General features: G+C 33.6%; 2 protein-coding genes across 4 annotated transcripts in view; both read right to left on the bottom strand.

Moving 5' to 3' along the window:
- Positions 1-72: 72 nt before the first annotated feature.
- Positions 73-9,427, bottom strand: LOC144837165 (uncharacterized). The gene is made up of 6 exons (XM_078692182.1): positions 9,164-9,427; positions 4,668-4,754; positions 4,029-4,109; positions 3,680-3,741; positions 3,150-3,362; positions 73-2,554 (listed from the first exon to the last, which is right to left on the bottom strand). The coding sequence occupies exons 1-6, from the start codon at positions 9,234-9,236 to the stop codon at positions 2,525-2,527; spliced, it is 546 nt and encodes a 181-aa protein (XP_078548308.1). The 5' UTR covers positions 9,237-9,427; the 3' UTR covers positions 73-2,524.
- Positions 9,428-15,379: 5,952 nt separating this feature from the next.
- The window catches only part of LOC144837519 (signal transducer and activator of transcription 5B-like), a 43,702-nt gene continuing 40,458 nt past the window's right edge, over positions 15,380-18,623 (bottom strand). For 2 of the 3 annotated variants that reach the window (XM_078692689.1, XM_078692680.1), the window contains exon 20: positions 15,380-18,567. In XM_078692689.1, the coding sequence (XP_078548815.1) occupies positions 18,426-18,567 (142 nt within the window). In that variant the 3' untranslated portion in view covers positions 15,380-18,425. Of the gene's footprint in view, positions 18,621-18,623 lie in introns of all 3 variants that reach the window. The other variant, XM_078692698.1, reaches the window with a different exon arrangement.

Here is an 18,623-nt window from a genome sequence, read left to right on the forward strand (position 1 = left end):
CGCTGTGATGATGAGTATGAGTGACGTATGTGATAGGTTTAAGATAGCAATCAATCAACCAACATCAATCAATAATTATGCCAAATGAATTTTTTATTCAATATCGTATTTATTGTGAATTCTTACCTCTTAAACATAGTGTTTGTTTACTCAGACATTTTACCAATATTACCAAAATTGCTTCAAAATCACAACAAAAACTAATTCAAAACTTCAATATTAAAATATATTAATCAAGCATAACGGTATGCTAAATTGTACCATACATGTAAATGCGGTACCCTCGTGGGTTTAAAACGATACATTGTTATTGGATAATGTGTTACCATGTGCTACAGTAAAATAAACAATACACATATGACAACAGATAGAGGGGTGGGGCGTGACGCGACAAAATGTTCAAACCGTACTGTCAAGTAAAGCGTGGTTCCCACTAGGACGTAACGCAATGACGTATAAAGTGCTGTATTGCGTAATCACAAGTGGGAACCGACGACGCAACAGTGCTGCAAACATCGCAGGTTTGATTTCACGCAGGCGGAGGCAAACACAATTATTAGAAGGGCATTTTCTTACGTTGCGTAGGTTGCGTTACGTTGCGTCGCTAGTGGGAACCAAGCTTTAGAGAAACATGTTTTGTCGTATGTGCTATCGTCGTCAGATGAAATCAGATTTCGTCTCTGTCCTGTTTCTGTGTCAAGCGTATTTCATCTGAAGATTAAGTACCGTAAAATATATTATGTCGAGAAAGGAGTTGTAACTACCAATTGTCGAATACATGTTTATCTTAATAGTGTGGATGCGAAGGTTGCATGTCTAAAGCACCGCAAGTCATTCGACCAATCACGACGCCACGGATCATCCGAACTGTCGCGTGTGATTGGTCAACTCACTTTCGTTGTGCCTTTGCGCCGTTTTGCTTCGTTCAAGTGGGGAACCAAGCTTAATAATACGGTAACAAATAGCACATTATAATTTTAATAATGTTATATTTAAAACTGGTACAATAAAGCATACTGCTTTTGCAACGGGAGTAATAGTTAGGAATAACTAGAATTGCCCCAATCTGTATTATTGTCCTTTTTTTAAATGTTAGTCCACCAGTTAGTCGGTGTTTCGATTTTTGTCTGAAAATACTGAGCTCAAGTATTATACGTATAAAACGCCATTGTTGCCAAAATATTTATCTTTTTACAAATTTCGGTTTAGAACCTAGACTTTATAACTTGTAACAGGCCACAATCGTTAGTGACACCATGGTGACAATAATAAACGCATCAGCAATTATCCATCGTATATCCACAAACCTCTTTGTAGTTTCTTTTTTCCTTTTCTGGGGAGTCACGTGCACCATATATGTTGATATCAGGTTCGAACTACCTAACTACTGAAAAAATATGACAGATGATAGATATAGGTTTGATAGCAACATTTTGCAAATTTTACGTTTTCAAAACAGCGCCACCAACGAAAGACACAAACAAAACTTACACAACGGACGGAAAGAAGATTGTACAGTGATATGCTGTATCATTCATAAGCAGACATTTTGTACGGTAATAAATTGGATATAGAAAATTATGCACCCACGATTTTTAAATTAATCCGGGGATCTCAATAATATAAACCTCCTTCGATATAATCATATGAATAAATATGCACTGCTAATATATTAATCTGTACTATTGTGACTCAGAACAGGAATTTTACTTTATCAAAGCTCTATAAAATATTGCGAATTTCATTCCAAACTATTGAGTACTATTGTAGATGTTTGTAGACAAATGTATGGATCTGGTTAAATTAGTATTACTTGCGATGCGCTTACGTCCTTGCGTCGCGTCCAGGCGGATCAGGTCAAGAGTACACTTTCCAAGCGTACACTCCTACGCGGATGACACCGGTGCGCCGCGGCGACGAGAAACGAAATTGGTAGGACCACCACCTATGAGTAATTTTTAGGAAGAGTGTGGATGAGAGAGAATGCGTTTGAGAATTTTATTATATCATACACTAAGCGTATGTATTCAAAAACTTTGCATTCGTCTACGTTACTACTTCAACTATGCTTTTTAGACCAGATTAAAAAAAATCTTTAATATAATTGAACTTAAATGATATGATTGCCATACATGGCGACAAAATACCAAATCATTACTTTCGTGTTTGAAATGCGTCACATGTAATATAAATATATGTATTTTCTGTTCTGTGTAAATAAAGGTATAAATGTGTATCTATATAAATACCGCCATATTCTGAGAAAAATGACAATTTACATTCATAACGCGTCACCGGTGTGCCACATTTCGTTTGATGACGCATTATCGGCATGGGCTATTCCCATTGATGACGTTTAACATTCTTGTCTTATAGTCGTCATTAGTGTGATTGAGTATTCATTGCCTATAATGCCTTACACCATATTAAACACATAATCAAAAAATATCCTAGGTAAATATTTCAATACTAAAATATGTATAAACATAATAATGTATAATAACACATTAAAATGGATATGTGACTAACTGTTGCCTTGTAAAATATCCAGAATCTGAAAGAAAACAAACAAGAAGTTTAGACAATATAACGTCTTAGTAATTGTCAATTGTGGTGGAAAATTAATCCCTCATGAATGATGCATTAATCCGCCATGCATGATGGATTAGCGTATTAGGCTTTTTGACGCTTCAGCTTTCTCTTAGTTAAAATACAATCAAGATGACAAATACTCATATTCATACCCTCGGACTCGGAGTTAAATCGGATGTTTCTATCGGTGTTACATCGATTATCAGAGTAGTACATCGGAGTTATATCGGATGTACATCGGAGTTATATCGGATGTACATCGGATTTATATTCGAGTTATGTCGGATGTTATATCAGAGTTAATGACACGTACGGAGGTATAATTGATCACACGATCACTTATCGGTTTTAATTGATACGATTTTGATCAGCTTAAACCGTATTCTATGCACGATTAAATATAGTGCGTGTGAACATAGCTAATGCTTGTTTCCCACTAGGACGCAACACAAAACACAAGTAATTTGATCTTCTCATATTGAATCCTAGTGTGAAACAAGCTTTAGACCCCATGGTCTAGCAATCAGACGTTTCATTTCATAAATGTTTCAATTCACCTCTCTAACCACGGCTTCGTCCTGTTGGTCAAATTGGTTGCCATTTATATTCCTATCTTGTACCGATTTTTGCCCAATCGCATGGCCAATGGCATACGCCGACTCACTGACGTCATTCGCTGTTTCAAATTCTCGTTTCGTATTTTCTATATCTGCAGAAATTTGTCGATTAACTAGAGTTTGCTGCCAATCTGGAAAATATTGAGTTCTTCCCTGTTGAAAAAAATAGATTATCGTTGGTAATTATTTGACATTGTCGATCAATAATTATTAATTTATTTAATCGATAAATTATTAATAAATCGATTGAAATAATTGATAGAAATAAATAGGCGTGGATTATCAAGTATTAATCAATGATTCATTGACAATAATTGATAGACAATAAGTCAATATTAACCAATCATTAATCGATCAATCGATCGATCAATCAATCAATGATCAATTGGTAAATTAGTGAATCAATCTCTAATCGATCAATCAATAATATATCATCAATAATGAATACAACAGTGTTGCAATATACATACCAATGCTAAACGCTTTTCAATCGATCTATCTGTCAGTAAATCGGAGTCATACGAACGTTTTCCTGAAATGTATAAATTAACGTGTGATAACAATCAGTTATAATTAATAATGAACATTTATCAACATTAGAAACCATTGTAATCTCGGGATCCTCATCAACTATTCCTAAAGACTGTCACTTTTTGTTTCACCTGCCTCCTTTCATTTCGGAAAGCACTTGAGCACTCTTGAGTGGTATGTGCGCTATAAAAATCCTATTATTATTATTATAACATCACAAATATCATCGTTTTCATTTCATGTTTTGCAGTTACTCCTTCTTTTTCACCCCTAATTAGCTCTACTCACCGTTATATGGGCAATGATTTTGACAGTAGCTTGTGGATCTTGATGCTGTACACTTGTCAAAGCACCCTCTCTTTGGCATTTCTGTGTTGAAAGAATTGCATGACAATTGTGATAAACTTTGAACTATATAGCAAGCACGAAATTGAAATGTTATATGTACTTTATTCGTCCTCAAGATTAACTAGAAACTGAGCAAATTCGGATTGGGCCCTCCACAGACCCACGGCAGGCAGCAGTGCAGCGCATTGTCGAATAGTGTACTATTAACGTGCTCTATGCACACAGGACCAACTGCTTTACATCCCATCCGAAGGACGAGGCAATGAGAGTAAAGCATCTTGCCTAAAGACAGATAGGCTCGAACCCATGCCTATCACATGCTAGTCCGATATTATCATTACACCAGGCCATCATTCTCTGTTATATATAATACACCACCCGTCGCTATTCCCAGACAGTCTCCCATCCAGAACGCAACCAGGCCCAACGTTGCCTAACTTCGGAGAACCGGTGTTTGGCCGTATATTTAAAAGCCATTGGGGCGCAAAATTAAAATTATGATATGATATGTTCTTAATAAACAATATTATATTTAATATAATAACACATCCGTTAAGTAAAAATAAATATAGAATTTACCACCAATAAACGAGCACTCATCTTGACATTGGCTGAATATCTTGCCGTTATTAATGCAATTTGATATACAACTTCGTTTAAATACACCTATAAAAAGATAATATTTAATGATTAGGAGATACATTAGGCCTACACTATAATGAAATTATTTATAAAAGAAAAAGAATGACGCATGTGCGTTCATACGCGTCAACTGGGTCAACCTGTAGGTGTAGATGACGCGTTCAAATGGTTTACAATTGTTAAAGATGTATTGTCCCTTGAAACACAAAAAAATGAAGGTCAAAATATTCTAAATTTAAATTGGCCATATCAAAGTAATATTAAAGTTATTCACTTTAAGTCGAAAATTCGAGCCAAAAGCAACAAGTTTACGTAATTAACAGGTAAATTAGTTTGATTACATTTCGTCTGGAAAATCGTCGCAAGCGAAAGTAAACAAAGATTTCAAACCACGAGTACGCATTATGCATATGCTAGAATTCAGATTGTTTACAACTCGTCACGGTTGAGAAGGTATTTTCACACAGATCGTGAGGAAGTTTTATGATTATGCATACAGAGTAGCCAAACAAGCGCGTTTCATTATGGGGTATGTTTTGATCGAAAACTTTGACTGGAAGTCAGAGTTATTTTTTTTAACAAAAAAATGTCTGTATTTCAGTTAAATGATTTTTTTTTCGACAAATTTTTGGTGATAGTTAATAACTATTATGATACTTCAAAATGACCCACCTTTTTTCGAAATCTGTTATTTTTTATTTTTTTGGAATTAGTCAAAGGGACAATACATCTTTAACATAAGTTAAAAAATAAAACAATAAAAGAATAGAAAGAGCAAATAAACAAATTAGATAAATATTTTTTTGATTAATGAAAAGAGGGTTGTTAAACAAATGGACAAAATACTCGGATAGAAGCGGTCGCGGTACGGGGAGAGATTTCTCATGGATCAGTCGGAGTGTGGAGCTAATCTATAAAGTTTTTAGCTAACGCCTTCTATATTTCAATAACATAAAACTTTACAAACATGTTCATGAAGTCTTTCCATGTATATTTACATTACTATTAATATTAATGATTATTTACCATGTACAATGAAATGTGTCATGGGCACTCAGCCTTGAATTCCTGTTTGGTTTATTAAGTCTCCACACATAAAACAATTTGTAAGATATATCTTCTATATTGTTGTGAAACAATAAATTGAATGAATAAGTAATATAATAAATCGTCAGTCATGTAGCCTTATTACTTGTGGATGTCATGTTTAAAAAAATATATGATCATGTAAAGAAAAAATTTGAGAAATGTGGTGATCCACAAAAGATAAAAAAAGTTAATAAAATCCCTCCCTCTTATCACCCCAATTAGCTCACCGGAATATACGCAATGATTTTTACAGTAGTTTATGGGTATTGATGTTGTACATGTGTCAAAGCACCCTCCTCTTTGGCATTTTGTGAAAGAACTGCATGGCAATTATGAATAACTTTAAACTGTATAGCAAGTACGAAATTGAAATGTTATATGTTTATTCGTCCATGGAGGTAATTTTATACCTCCACATTCGGATTAGGCCCTCCACGGACCCACGGCAGGCAGCAGTGTAGCGCATTATCGAATAGTGTACCAAGTTGGTGCACTATGCAACCGCTTTACATCCCATTCGAAGGACGAGGCAATGAGAGTAAAGCAACTTGAATAATGAATATAATAAATCGTCAGTCATCCTTATTACTTGTGTTTGTCATGTTTAAAAAAATGTATGATCATGTCAAAAGAAAAGCTAACAGAACTTGTGTTGTAAATCAGATAACAATTGTGTATAATCGGGATCAAGACAATAAGCTTCATCATTGTTTGTTATAATGCATGTTTAATATATGTGGGTAATAGACCGATAGAGTAATATAACACCTTTTAACGACCAGTGTTGATATACTAATATAATAATTGATATCATCACCGACGGAATAAAGCTTAGCTTGTATTAATTTCATAAAGTCACTTAACGTGCCCACGTTCATTAATCTAAATTAAGCTGTTACGATTCTAATTAATATTGTAGCATATTATTAATATGTTCTTAATCTAAAAGTAACTCCAGTTTTACAGTATATTCTAATCGGACTCTGGTCAGTTTTAAATGGACACGCCATTCCCAAGGTCTCTTATTTAGAAAAAACAAAAGTACACTTTCGCTGGTTTAGTGGTGATGGGTTTCCCGTGGAAAATGGATTAACTCAAGATTTTTCGTACATTAATATTGTAACAAGATTCCTTTAGCATCTGTAAATCCCACACACTTAAAAGTTTCCTGTTAAATGAATACGGTAAGATTGAAGAATATTTAACATTACCAATTACGCAAGACCCGTCATAATATTGATGGTTTCTCTGGCGAGTGAGAAAGTGGGGACGAAGAGAGGTGGAAAATTTGGAAAGTAAGACGAATGGAAGAAAAAGAGGCATCTAATTAACAAAGGGAGGATATCTTGTTTTAATGATTACCAAAAGGCAAAGTTGATTTTGTATTTTAATGTTTTTATTCTCTTGAATTGTAACCCTTTTGTATTTCATGCGTCTGCTAACTTTCTTTGTATGTTTTTGTTTTTGGCTCTGGTGTACAACAAAAACCCAAAATTTGATATAAGCAGGGTATTCATTCATTCACTAAAAATAAAAGATATATTGTCTTCTGAAAAAATACTTTAAAACATAACAGTTAAATTATTCATTTTTACCAAAACTTGGATTAAACAATTATTTTCCTGAATAAAAAATGAAATTTAATGTAAAATCAAAAAAGTCAAATTGGCCAGCAATGGTTTTTGGTTAAATTTAACCGTAGGCCTAAACAAAATCTTTTTATATATAAATATCTTTTTTTTAATTTTCCTATATGAAAGTGAATAACTTTATTAAAATTACAAAATGGCCTTTGATTTTATCAATCTTTATTGTTCATGTTTTGGTGAGACGATACATCTTTAAGGGCCTTTCACACCTGTTCCGGCACGGTTCCGGTCCGGCGACGGAAAATCCAATCGAACGTCAGTGTTTCGTTTTCACGCGGCTACGCGCATATCGATTGGCGCATAGCCGCGTGGAGCGTCGTGAAAACGAAACAGTGATGTTCGATTCGTCGGACCGGAACCGTGCCGGAACAGGTGTGAAAGGCCCTTTCGTGGTACACTGTGTTGTAATAGAACGTATTGAGTTTTTAAAACCTAATTCATCAACGCCGCGCGGTTAAATAAAGAACACATAACTCCCAGAAAGATATCACGGTTTTAATGATAATGTTTTTTTAAAGTTGTGCAAGGTGTTAAATACAGATTAACATCAATTCTGTGGATTTCCTTCGAGGCACTGGTTTATGTTGTAGTATCATAATTAATCCTAAGATACTCGTAGGCATTTAGTACAAGCTATAATTAGACAAATAAACATCATTTCTTTAAGAGCAGTAACACATCTTTTAGTGGATAATTTGTGATTTACTGTAATGCTATCGGTTCTAAACGGTCTCCACTTTAGATAATCATAAAGACAAAAATATACCAAAGGCATTTTCTACACAAAATCTTTGGGAGTGGAGTTTTTCTGTCCAAGAAACATCTAAACCACCAAGCTATAGCAGTTCCACACCCCAGTTCCGTTTTATATACAAAAATATACCAAAGATTGTCTAAAATTCTTTGAAGTGGAGTTCATGTCAGTCCGGTCATGAGAAAAAACTCTGGCATCATCTGGCAGGACCCTGGGATAGGAAGCTGAGCATCTACTAAACCACCAAGCTATAACATTTAATTATTCCTATAGGCCTATGCTCTACTCCCTTCCGTTGTATATACAAACACGGAAATGATTAAAACAGAATTATCAAGAGACAACTGTTAGAAGATGATGAAATACCGATTATTATACATTATAAACAAAATGTTAAACTTGATCACATTTTATTTTTCCTCCATGCTCTGCTCCCTTCTGTTGTATATACAAAAATGGGAAGTTAATAAAACAGACTGATAACAAGAGACAACTGTTAGAAGATTACCATTGTAAATAACAAGGCCAACAGCCATTAAGTCGCGTGCTACAATGCATAGTGATACCGGACAGACAGACAGACCGACATAGTGAACTATAGAGTCGCGTCCACGCGACTAAAAATATTGTTACGTAAGTTACAAACGAAGTATATGGAATATGTAAGAGAAATCTAGAGGCAATAATAATGTACGATGTTTTAGAAAATCTTTCCTTATAATTCTTGAACATCAGCGGGTAAATTTGTCTAGAGTTTTTACCAGTCCAATTAATCATGGCGGTAAAACATGCATGGTATAATGTGTAAAAGATGAGTGCAGATTACCGCGGTTCCAAATTACCATTAAACAACGGAATAATTCGTCTCGGAATTGATTACATAATCAAACTTGTTGATATGCTTGCTCAAATTATTTTAAAGTTAATAGAAAGTTTCTCACCTTTTTCAATAACTGGAACTGCAACAATGATAGTAGTACTATACAACAATATCTGCAGACACGTAACCCACATAATAACAAACTACAGGTTGAAGTTTCTGATATTAAAAAATAACTCACAATTGCCAACACAACTTTAATTTGATAAATCAATTATACGTGAAATATCTATCTCTCTCTGTGGAAAATGCCGTCAATTTTAATATACGTAAGAGTATCACACGTTTACCTCCGGAGTGTGTATGTAGCAAAATGTGAAATAGCAGGCACTATAAAGCGTGTTGACACACCGGATCGAATAATTACCGTTAATGAGCATGACATGCCACCGGCAAATTTACATACGTAAATTAGCATCATGTGGGCTATTTACTCACAACGAATGAAAAAATTCTTAGAATGTCTTAATTTTATCCTTCTCCTCAAAACTTACAATTGAGTGGCGGGTACTTAAAGTTACACCCTTGGAGGGTTTAAGGAGTCATATCAATATGGGGAAATTCTTTTAGGCAATTTGAGTGATATACCTGGGAGCATCGTAGTAATTGTTGTTTATGCAGTACACGCGCACGCCCATTTATAGTATTAACTATTCTCTGTATTTTAATCAATCAATCAACTAAATATGTTTTAGTTTACAGTATTTACATTATAAAATGTGAACAGGGGGATAACGGATTTGTTGTTGATGACCGTGGAACAGCAAAATGTCCATACATGATACAATAACACGTCGCATCAGGCATGTTATGGGATGGAAGATTAAGTAGCATATAGCATAGTGAAATGTTTAATAAAATTAACTATGAACTGCCTTTATGGAAAGTGCGCGTAGACGAAAGTTTACAATAAAATTACTACGTGATATGTGTATAGAATTAGGTTTACTAAAAGACGAGAGGTTACAAATTAAAATGAAAACAATTAGATATTATATCGATATAGTAAAAATAGCATTGTAGTGAGATGATGGTTTGCTCGCGTTATTTTCCCTAATGAATGTGTTATGAATCATGATTGTGCCAAATATTTAGTACTTTTTTGGAGTTGTGAGTCGTTGATCTCGTCGAGTTTATACCTTAGACCTCTGAGCAACTTGTAATGCTGAAAGTGACCAGTAGGGTAGCTAAAACACCATACTTGACGCAAACAACTACTATAGTAACCCTTCTAAAATAAACTTCTGTCGAAGCATCTGGTATAAAAACCGCAGTTGTATCTTAAACTGTTGCTAACGAATTCCGGGTTCAACGCTTGGAAGAGTGTCATTTTAATTATGAGAATAAACATTAAAATAGCAAGAATTGTTTAATTTTCTTATACTGCCTGATTTCTAGAAATTGTAATTAAAGTACATAAAACTATTAGATTAGCAATAATAAGTAAGAGTAACTAGATAAAACTCGTCGCCATTAACAAGTTTGGTGATCCACATATTATACACAACGTAGATTAGATTAAACTTAAAATAAATGTAAATACTTTGACCAATCACTACGCGATGTATCACCCGGGCTGTCGTTTGTGATTGGTCAATTCACTTGCGTTACGTGTACCTTACAAAGCTGGTTCACACTAGGACGTAACGCATGAACTACGTAGACGCAACGTGTCGACGCAAAGTGCCGCAAGAACATTAAACCTTGATTGTCACAAGTAGAAACCGAACCGTTGATAATTTAACTTGCTGTAAACAGAGGGGGATGCCAAATTGACATGGGACTATATAGTCAGGTGGCTTAACAACAAAAAATGAGGAAATCGTTACACGGTGGACAAAAGCGGCAAATTTGGCATGGAGCTTCGTTGGGACCTACCAATTGATTTTTGCCTAGGAGCCACGCTGGTCGTAATTTATTTTTCAAGATGGCGGCCAAAATCCAAAATGGCCGCCAATAAATTGGAAAATCACATTTCATTTGTTGCAGAAGTCGCATATAGGCAAATGAACTATCAAAACATATTATTCATGGTCATTGAAACATATTTTAGACATGTTGCATGACATGGGTCATTCGTTGTTAAGATAGTGGCCAAAATCCAACATGGCTGCCAGTAGCCTAAACTGGAATATCATTCTGGTTGCAGAAATCGCATATAGGTATCAAACGAAGTTGGAAAACATGGAGTAGGCCTAATCATGGTCATTGAAACATATTTTAGACATGGTACATAAAATAGGTCACTCGTTGCAAAGATGGTGGGAAAAATCCAAAATGGCTGCCAGTAAACTAGGAAATCACATACAGTATCTGTGGACGGCAGAAGTAATATGTAAAGGAAGTAACTGTAGTAAATGGTAGAGGTGGTATGTAAATTACAAGTAACTGTAACAAAAATCAATAAAAAAAAGTTATAACCAGTTCAGTTTCTGAAACCACATAAAATGTGGTATTTTTGGGAAAATAAAGATTGAGGGCGCTGTTCACATAAGTAAAAGTACACTTTTTTACCTGTAACTAACTAAGGTTTTGTCAGAATATTTTTTAAATGGTCTTATTTGATAGATAATTACATTTTCTTTATATTAAAAAAAAAAAAATTTACATTAAATATCCATAGTTCAGATAAATTTACGTTAAGTGCCTAAAATCAGCAAATATAACACATTTTAATACATAACAATACTATTGGATATTAAGAAATTAAAAATTTAGTTATCATAATTAGGATTCTTTTACATTTTTATAGAAACTGTTTTATTTTAAAACATATAAATATATATTTTTCTAACAATTTCTCATAAAAAAACTTTTACGACCACTAGTTTTCGAGATATAGAAATGTGTACTACCAGTACAGGTCAAAGGTCAATAACAAGAATCTGGGTCATTTTCTTGGAAAAGTTTGTATTAGACTGAATAGAAACATCCATCTTCTGATTAATTTGAGACCTATTTAAAGTTTGTCCAACTGTTAGTTACCAAGTTATATGACATGTAGGTCAAAGGTCAAAAATACCAAAAATCATACTTCCGGCCATTTTTTGACAAATGTTTCCATTAGGACGAATATTAATATGCATCTTCCAAATAATTTGACACTAAAATTATTTAATTTAATGTAAGCGTTGCGGAGATATGGTTATTTTGTTTTCAATTGGATTAAAATAATCAAATTGAGGTCAAAGGTCAAGGAAAAACTTTAGAAATTTGATAACATGGGTTTTTATAACTAGCATGGTTAAAAAATTCATAAAATGCAATGCTTGCACTTTCCTTCTGATTTGCAGACTAAATTACATTAGGAATGGACTATTTGTGACTTTGTATACGATTATATGTATTTCAATTTCAATGGCTACCATTTTTATTTTTGGGCGCCATTTTGGAACTCACTTTATATAATATTTCCTGAATCGGTTTTACTGACCTCAGAAATTCTTGATTCAGTACATTATTTGTCTATTTGTAACTTTTACAGCCAGAGATATATGATATACCAATTTACTGGCAGCCATTTTGGATTTTGGCCGCCATCTTGGAAAATCGGAAGCTGATCGGGTGGCTCCTAGGCAAAAATCTATTAGTACGTCTAAAAGAAGCCTCATGCCAAATTTGGTGCTTTTGTCCACCGTGTAACGTTTTAGTCGCTAAGCCACCTGACTAATAGAGAGCCCCAGACGAACAAACAAATTCAATTGGTAGAAGCGTACTAGTATTAAGTTACAACGCTAGGATGTAGCCGCAATGCAATCGAGTTGACCAATGACAAACGACTGTTGGAATAATCCATCGCTTGTAATATGTCAAGTTGCTTGCGTTGCGCTACGTCCGTGTGCTGAGTCTCTATGGGAACCAAACGTTACGTTGCGGGAGAAGTTTGTTTCTAGTGGGAACCAAGCTTTATAGGCTGATGATCGTTAATGTAAACACGCTCAATAATTAGTAAAACAATTCAACGGAAATGAGAAAAATATGAAAATTTTAATCCAACATTCCATGTAAGCAGGATGTATAAACTGACTAAAAACCGGGACAATCAATTAACCGAAAACATCATCTTACGTCACAACTAGTTAAAAATTAGGGTACTGTATATGAGAATAGAATAATTTACAGTAATGTTAAAACCAATGGGCGACTTAATCAATGTTATAGCTATTTGTCATTAATAGTACAATTTAGTTGTAACGTCATTTAATGAATGCAATATCAATCATCAATAATAAAAGCCTACAATCTCAAACTACCTTAAGTTAAAATAATATTATGAGCGTGTATCTCGGCTAACATGTTTTCAGTATTATCGGGTCAATCCGTGTACTTATAGTTTTAACTGTGTTAGTAATTAATGTCGTCATCTTTCAATGCGAAACAAGTTGATGATGTTATGATTATTTAAGTTTATCTAAAAATAGCTTCTTATGAAAATGGGTATATATAAATATGTTTTATGGTGATTCTAGACATATTCAGCACAAACAAGTAACAGTTAAATTTGATAAGAAAATAAAAAACAAGATTTTAATTTATTTCGTTTCGTTGACACAAGCAGTGTAATAGATTTACCATGTTTCGTCAGTGACGTATGCGTACTAAAAACAATATTTGTGAAGTGAAATTCTATACAGTAGAACGCCTATTGAGGGGACACCTTCGGGACACAAAAGAGTATGGGTGTCGCCTGAATAGGGATTAGCCGTGTGTTAAAATAAGGCTCGGTCACCGTACCACACCAAAAAATGAGAAAAAAAACACGAAAATGTCGGTATAGTACAGAACATCAGAGGATGTATACTATAGAGCGATATTGGGGCCTAAAAAGACAGTGTCGGTCGAATAATGGCGTTATTCCTTATTGTTTCACGATAAAGTATAGGAGTTTCCATTGAATAGAGGTAGCATAGAGAGGGGGAGGGTGGGGGGGGGGGGGAGCTCTACGTCTGTATCTTCATGTTTGCACGGCTAATTATCGAACTTACTCTTCAAAATAAGTATCATAACTTTTGGCCGGTTGTTAAAATGAAATAAGGAGACTAATTATTCCTCACAATTAAAAGACTGTTTTGTCATAACCTATGATCGATTGTCCATATTTGATTGTGCGCGCGATCAAATTATGATGGCTTTTACGCGGTCATTAACCGTATTAATTCAGGAACGATGTGAGTTAAATATAGAATTATCACATTAATTGTCGCGTCAGTCAATATAATATTAACAGTCTATCATCAACAAGTAAAGATATCAGGTTTTTACAGTCATGAAAAGTTGTTTACCTTTGCCAGATAATGGTTTTCATTAATTAGAATAAGTTCTCTCTGTGCCAAAGGTCCCATAATTCATCAAGATTCCGCGAACTGTATCGGTTGGAAACATAACACAATTTCTGTAATTGTCCGTAAAACCGCATAATTTGATACGCGCTCAAATTGGGAAAAACTACATTTTCACGACACGCAACTCAATTGCGTAGCTGTCGAGTAGAAATAGTAATTCTGCATATTCATTATGTTTCTGAGCGTGCGCAGAATGACCATGTTTACTCGGATAGCCGCGTAATCGAGTGGTACATTCGTCCGCGCGCGTCGATCTTGTGATGCTTCGTGATTTAAGCAGACGATAATATTGTTGCTATAATGAACCATGAATATTATGCATTCAGTTTTTCTAAACACATCATCAATAGACTTATTTATCGTAAACCACAACTTTCAATCAATTACAATGACCAAACTGTGAATTTATAAAAGTACATTTCGTAATCACATCCATCCAGAAAAAGTTGACGGGATTACGCGTTGTGCTTTGATCATTACCGTTATACAAGCTAATGTAATTTAATATAATGACATTCTGCAACACCACCAAGGCGTCTTGTAATACATTATACCGATTTACCTTCCGGTTGGTTCTGCTATTATTGTAGAAGTAGCCCGGAGGTAATATGGATTTAAAATTGCAAAAAATTTAAATGAAAAGAGTAATAATTTGTTAATGCATGTTTATAATAGCCTAGTATAATTCAAAGCAAATATAATGATTCTGTTGCAATCACTTTACAATCGAGTACAATTAAAAGAGTAGATTTACGTTTTTAAACTGTCGGCGCCGCTGATGCAACGCGTTACCAGAAAATCTGCTGGAAAACGTGTTTGTCTCATATTGAACGCGTTCGAACCGAATTTATTATTAAAGTATTCTATCTTACACATTATTTAAAACACTTGGTAAACGCGTTTATTTTCACCTCAAAAATAAGATTCACACGGTGTTCTTGGTGGGTGATTTATTGTAATCAAATAAAAGACATTCATAGCATTGAACTATACAATAGAATATACCTATCAGCATTTACAATTCAAGCGACTACAAGAAAGTGAATATTAGCTGCTAAACCTGGTTCTTCTCACAACAATACGATATCATTTCGTTGAGTACTTTCTTACACACATAAGCTTGGTTCCCACTACGACGAAGTGACTTGACCAATCACAAGCGTTCGATTATTCGAACTGTCGCTTGTGATTGGTCTACGCCCTTGCATTGAGTCCTTGTGAGAACCCAGCATGTCAAGTGACACTGCTATTAAAGTGTAGAATTTGTTCGGCATTATCACTTAATATTACATAAATCACAAATAAAAAAGTACTTTTTAAAAAATCAATTATCATGTCAAATCATGAAAAAATAACCTCTCTCTAAAAAAAAGGAGGAACACTAATAGATGTACATTATTGAAATAAAATTGTTTATAAAATAAAACATATACTGTACATTATATCTGTGATATAACCAATTTATTCTTGGTATGATACTTACACAATTTAAGGATTATCCCACCCCTCCTCTTTCTCCTCTTAAAATGGCCAATAATTAATCGGTATTAATATTACCTCCTATACTGTATCATGATACAATTATTATTATTATTAGCTTCTATAATAATAATAATAAATAACATTTATACTGTATAATAATTATATGAATACAATGTTATTGTAAGTATATATTTCAGCTTCAGTCAGTGTTAACATACATTGGACGCGCGCGTACAAACAAGTTTATCAGTGATCATACGCGCGTGTACAAACAAGATCATCATTAATTGCACACGTATGTAAAATAAAAGTAACCGTGATTGTACATGCGCGTCCAAACAAGAGTATCTATGATTACACGCGCGCGTCCAAACAAGATTATCAATGATAACACTGTGTGTTGCTTCAGATTTAAAATTAGAACTTGTAACCTTTTAGATATCGGTTTATTATTTCTGGAGAGTAATATATCACAAACCAGTTACCAACTATAAACACACAAACATTACTCTCGTTTACGAGCACATGAATAAGTTTATAATATCAAGCAAAAAAGTATAGCTAAAGAAAAGTAAACACAGTTAAGTTTAGTGTGCTTGTCTATGCATTACACATTCTACTTTTAGTCATACATATCCATATCACTGCGTCGTACGCAAAACAGTATGTTTCCACATGTGCGCAGATACATCATATATTCTGTGCACGTATTTCAAACATAATCTGGTATAGATAAATATTTTTATAACCAATCGATAAATCGAAACATATTTGTAATCATTGGTAAGAAAACAATAAAAGGAGACATTTTTAGGGAAACTCGGTTACTATAAAGATAAAGTTTAGTTTAATAATTAGCGAACCATATATGTACTTTAATTTAAATGATGAAATCATGTATGTTGCGTTAATTTTTCATAGATGACTTTTTTATTCACAGAGTCTTAACAAATCCTATCCTTTTTAAATTAAAAATATATAAGATAATTATAAGAAAAATTAAAGATAATACAGTAGAACCTTTATTACAGATACACCTCGGGAAACCAATATATTGTCCCTTCTTGGGGGCAATATAAATGAGAGAGTCCTTGAACTGGATTTGGCCGTAGTGTTAACACACACATATTGCCTCCCATTCATTGTAAGATAAAGTGTCCCCTCAATCAATTGGAAAAATTGGTCACAACAAAATAGTTAGTAGTTCTTCAAACTTGGTCTTTTCAAATTCTTTCTTCTTTATTTCTCCACTCTTCAAACTTGTTTTTCCTCTCTTCTAAAATCCATCTTCATATCAACAATGCGACTTAATTGGTTTACAAATTAAAACTATTTTTCCTCATAATCATTGTCAACACTTTTTAAATTTTGTTTTATTGAAGATATTTGGAATAAATGTCCAAATGTCAAATGATAAAATTTAGTATGTTAATAAGAATGTTTTGATTTGAGAGAAAGTTTTTCAAATTAAGAAAAACGGGGCCAGATTTTCCAAACTTGCTTAGAAAAAAAATTAACTTTGTTTTAAGTCAATGATTTTGAAGATCATAAAGTCCATTGCAAATATATCTTTGACTTAAGCAAAAATGTTAGCCAAGCACTTCAACACCATACTTACATTTATTTTAATACAAATATTCAGTTATCAAATTAATTTTGTACATGATTAAATTTTCCCTAAAAAATAACCTAAATACAGTACAAATATTTAATTGAAAATATGCAATTTGATGAAAATATGCAATTGAATTTAATTAAATAATTTAATTAAAGTTGATTGTACATGTAAATTAATTTCCATTAATAAGTTATACACAACTATTTGATTCTTTATAATTCTGAGCTTATTCAAAACTGAAACTCTTTGAAAACCAAAGTGTAAACAAATATTTCAAGTGAGCTATAAACTGGTCAAAGCATAACAAATACTTTACTTCTATCCATATTCTGCTCATAAATGATAAAGTGTTCTTTAAAAAAAGATTAAATATTTCAGTTACAATTAGTACTCATAAAAAATGAGCATGGTTAAAAACGATTGAAATCCAGTTACCGTTTTCAAATTTGCACGATTTCAACTTAAAAAATAAAACCATATATTTTAATTCAAACAATGACATAATTTTGTCCCAATTTAGGTAAATTCTGTATTTGTTCATTTTATTTTGAATATTGAGTTGTTTTAAAAATACATTTATGGTTTATATAAATTCTGATATTAACTCTCCCAAAACTGACTTAACTTTTAAGAAAGTGCAATTCATTCTGACTTTAAAAATCAGTCTGGCATTATGGTGTCCTATTTTGAGAGAGTTTACTCATTTCAGATTTCAGAATTTTATCGTGCAACAATGTGAGAAGCTACGTGAATATTATATAGTTCAATCAAGTTTATATTTCAGACTTACATGCGAAGGAATACAATGATTTTAGTCACTTCAGATCTAAACTAGTTTAACTACAAGACGACGTTGTGAGAAGCTGTCTTGCTGGTTCCTTTTACAGCTCAAACCCTCTCAACAGCTCCTCCATGACTTCCATTGGTACATCCGGTATGAAGCCTTGTATAGGATCCGTGTAGTCATCCAGGGTCACGGAACTAAAGTCAAAGTCTTCATCGAGGAAGTCATAGTCGGCAATACTTGAAAATACAGATGGGAAGAGGAGGGGAAAATAAGACCTTCAGCTCATCAACTG

This window comes from Antedon bifida, chromosome 1 (genome assembly GCF_963402885.1).
Source record: "Antedon bifida chromosome 1, ecAntBifi1.1, whole genome shotgun sequence".
Classification (NCBI taxonomy): Eukaryota; Metazoa; Echinodermata; class Crinoidea; order Comatulida; family Antedonidae; genus Antedon; species Antedon bifida.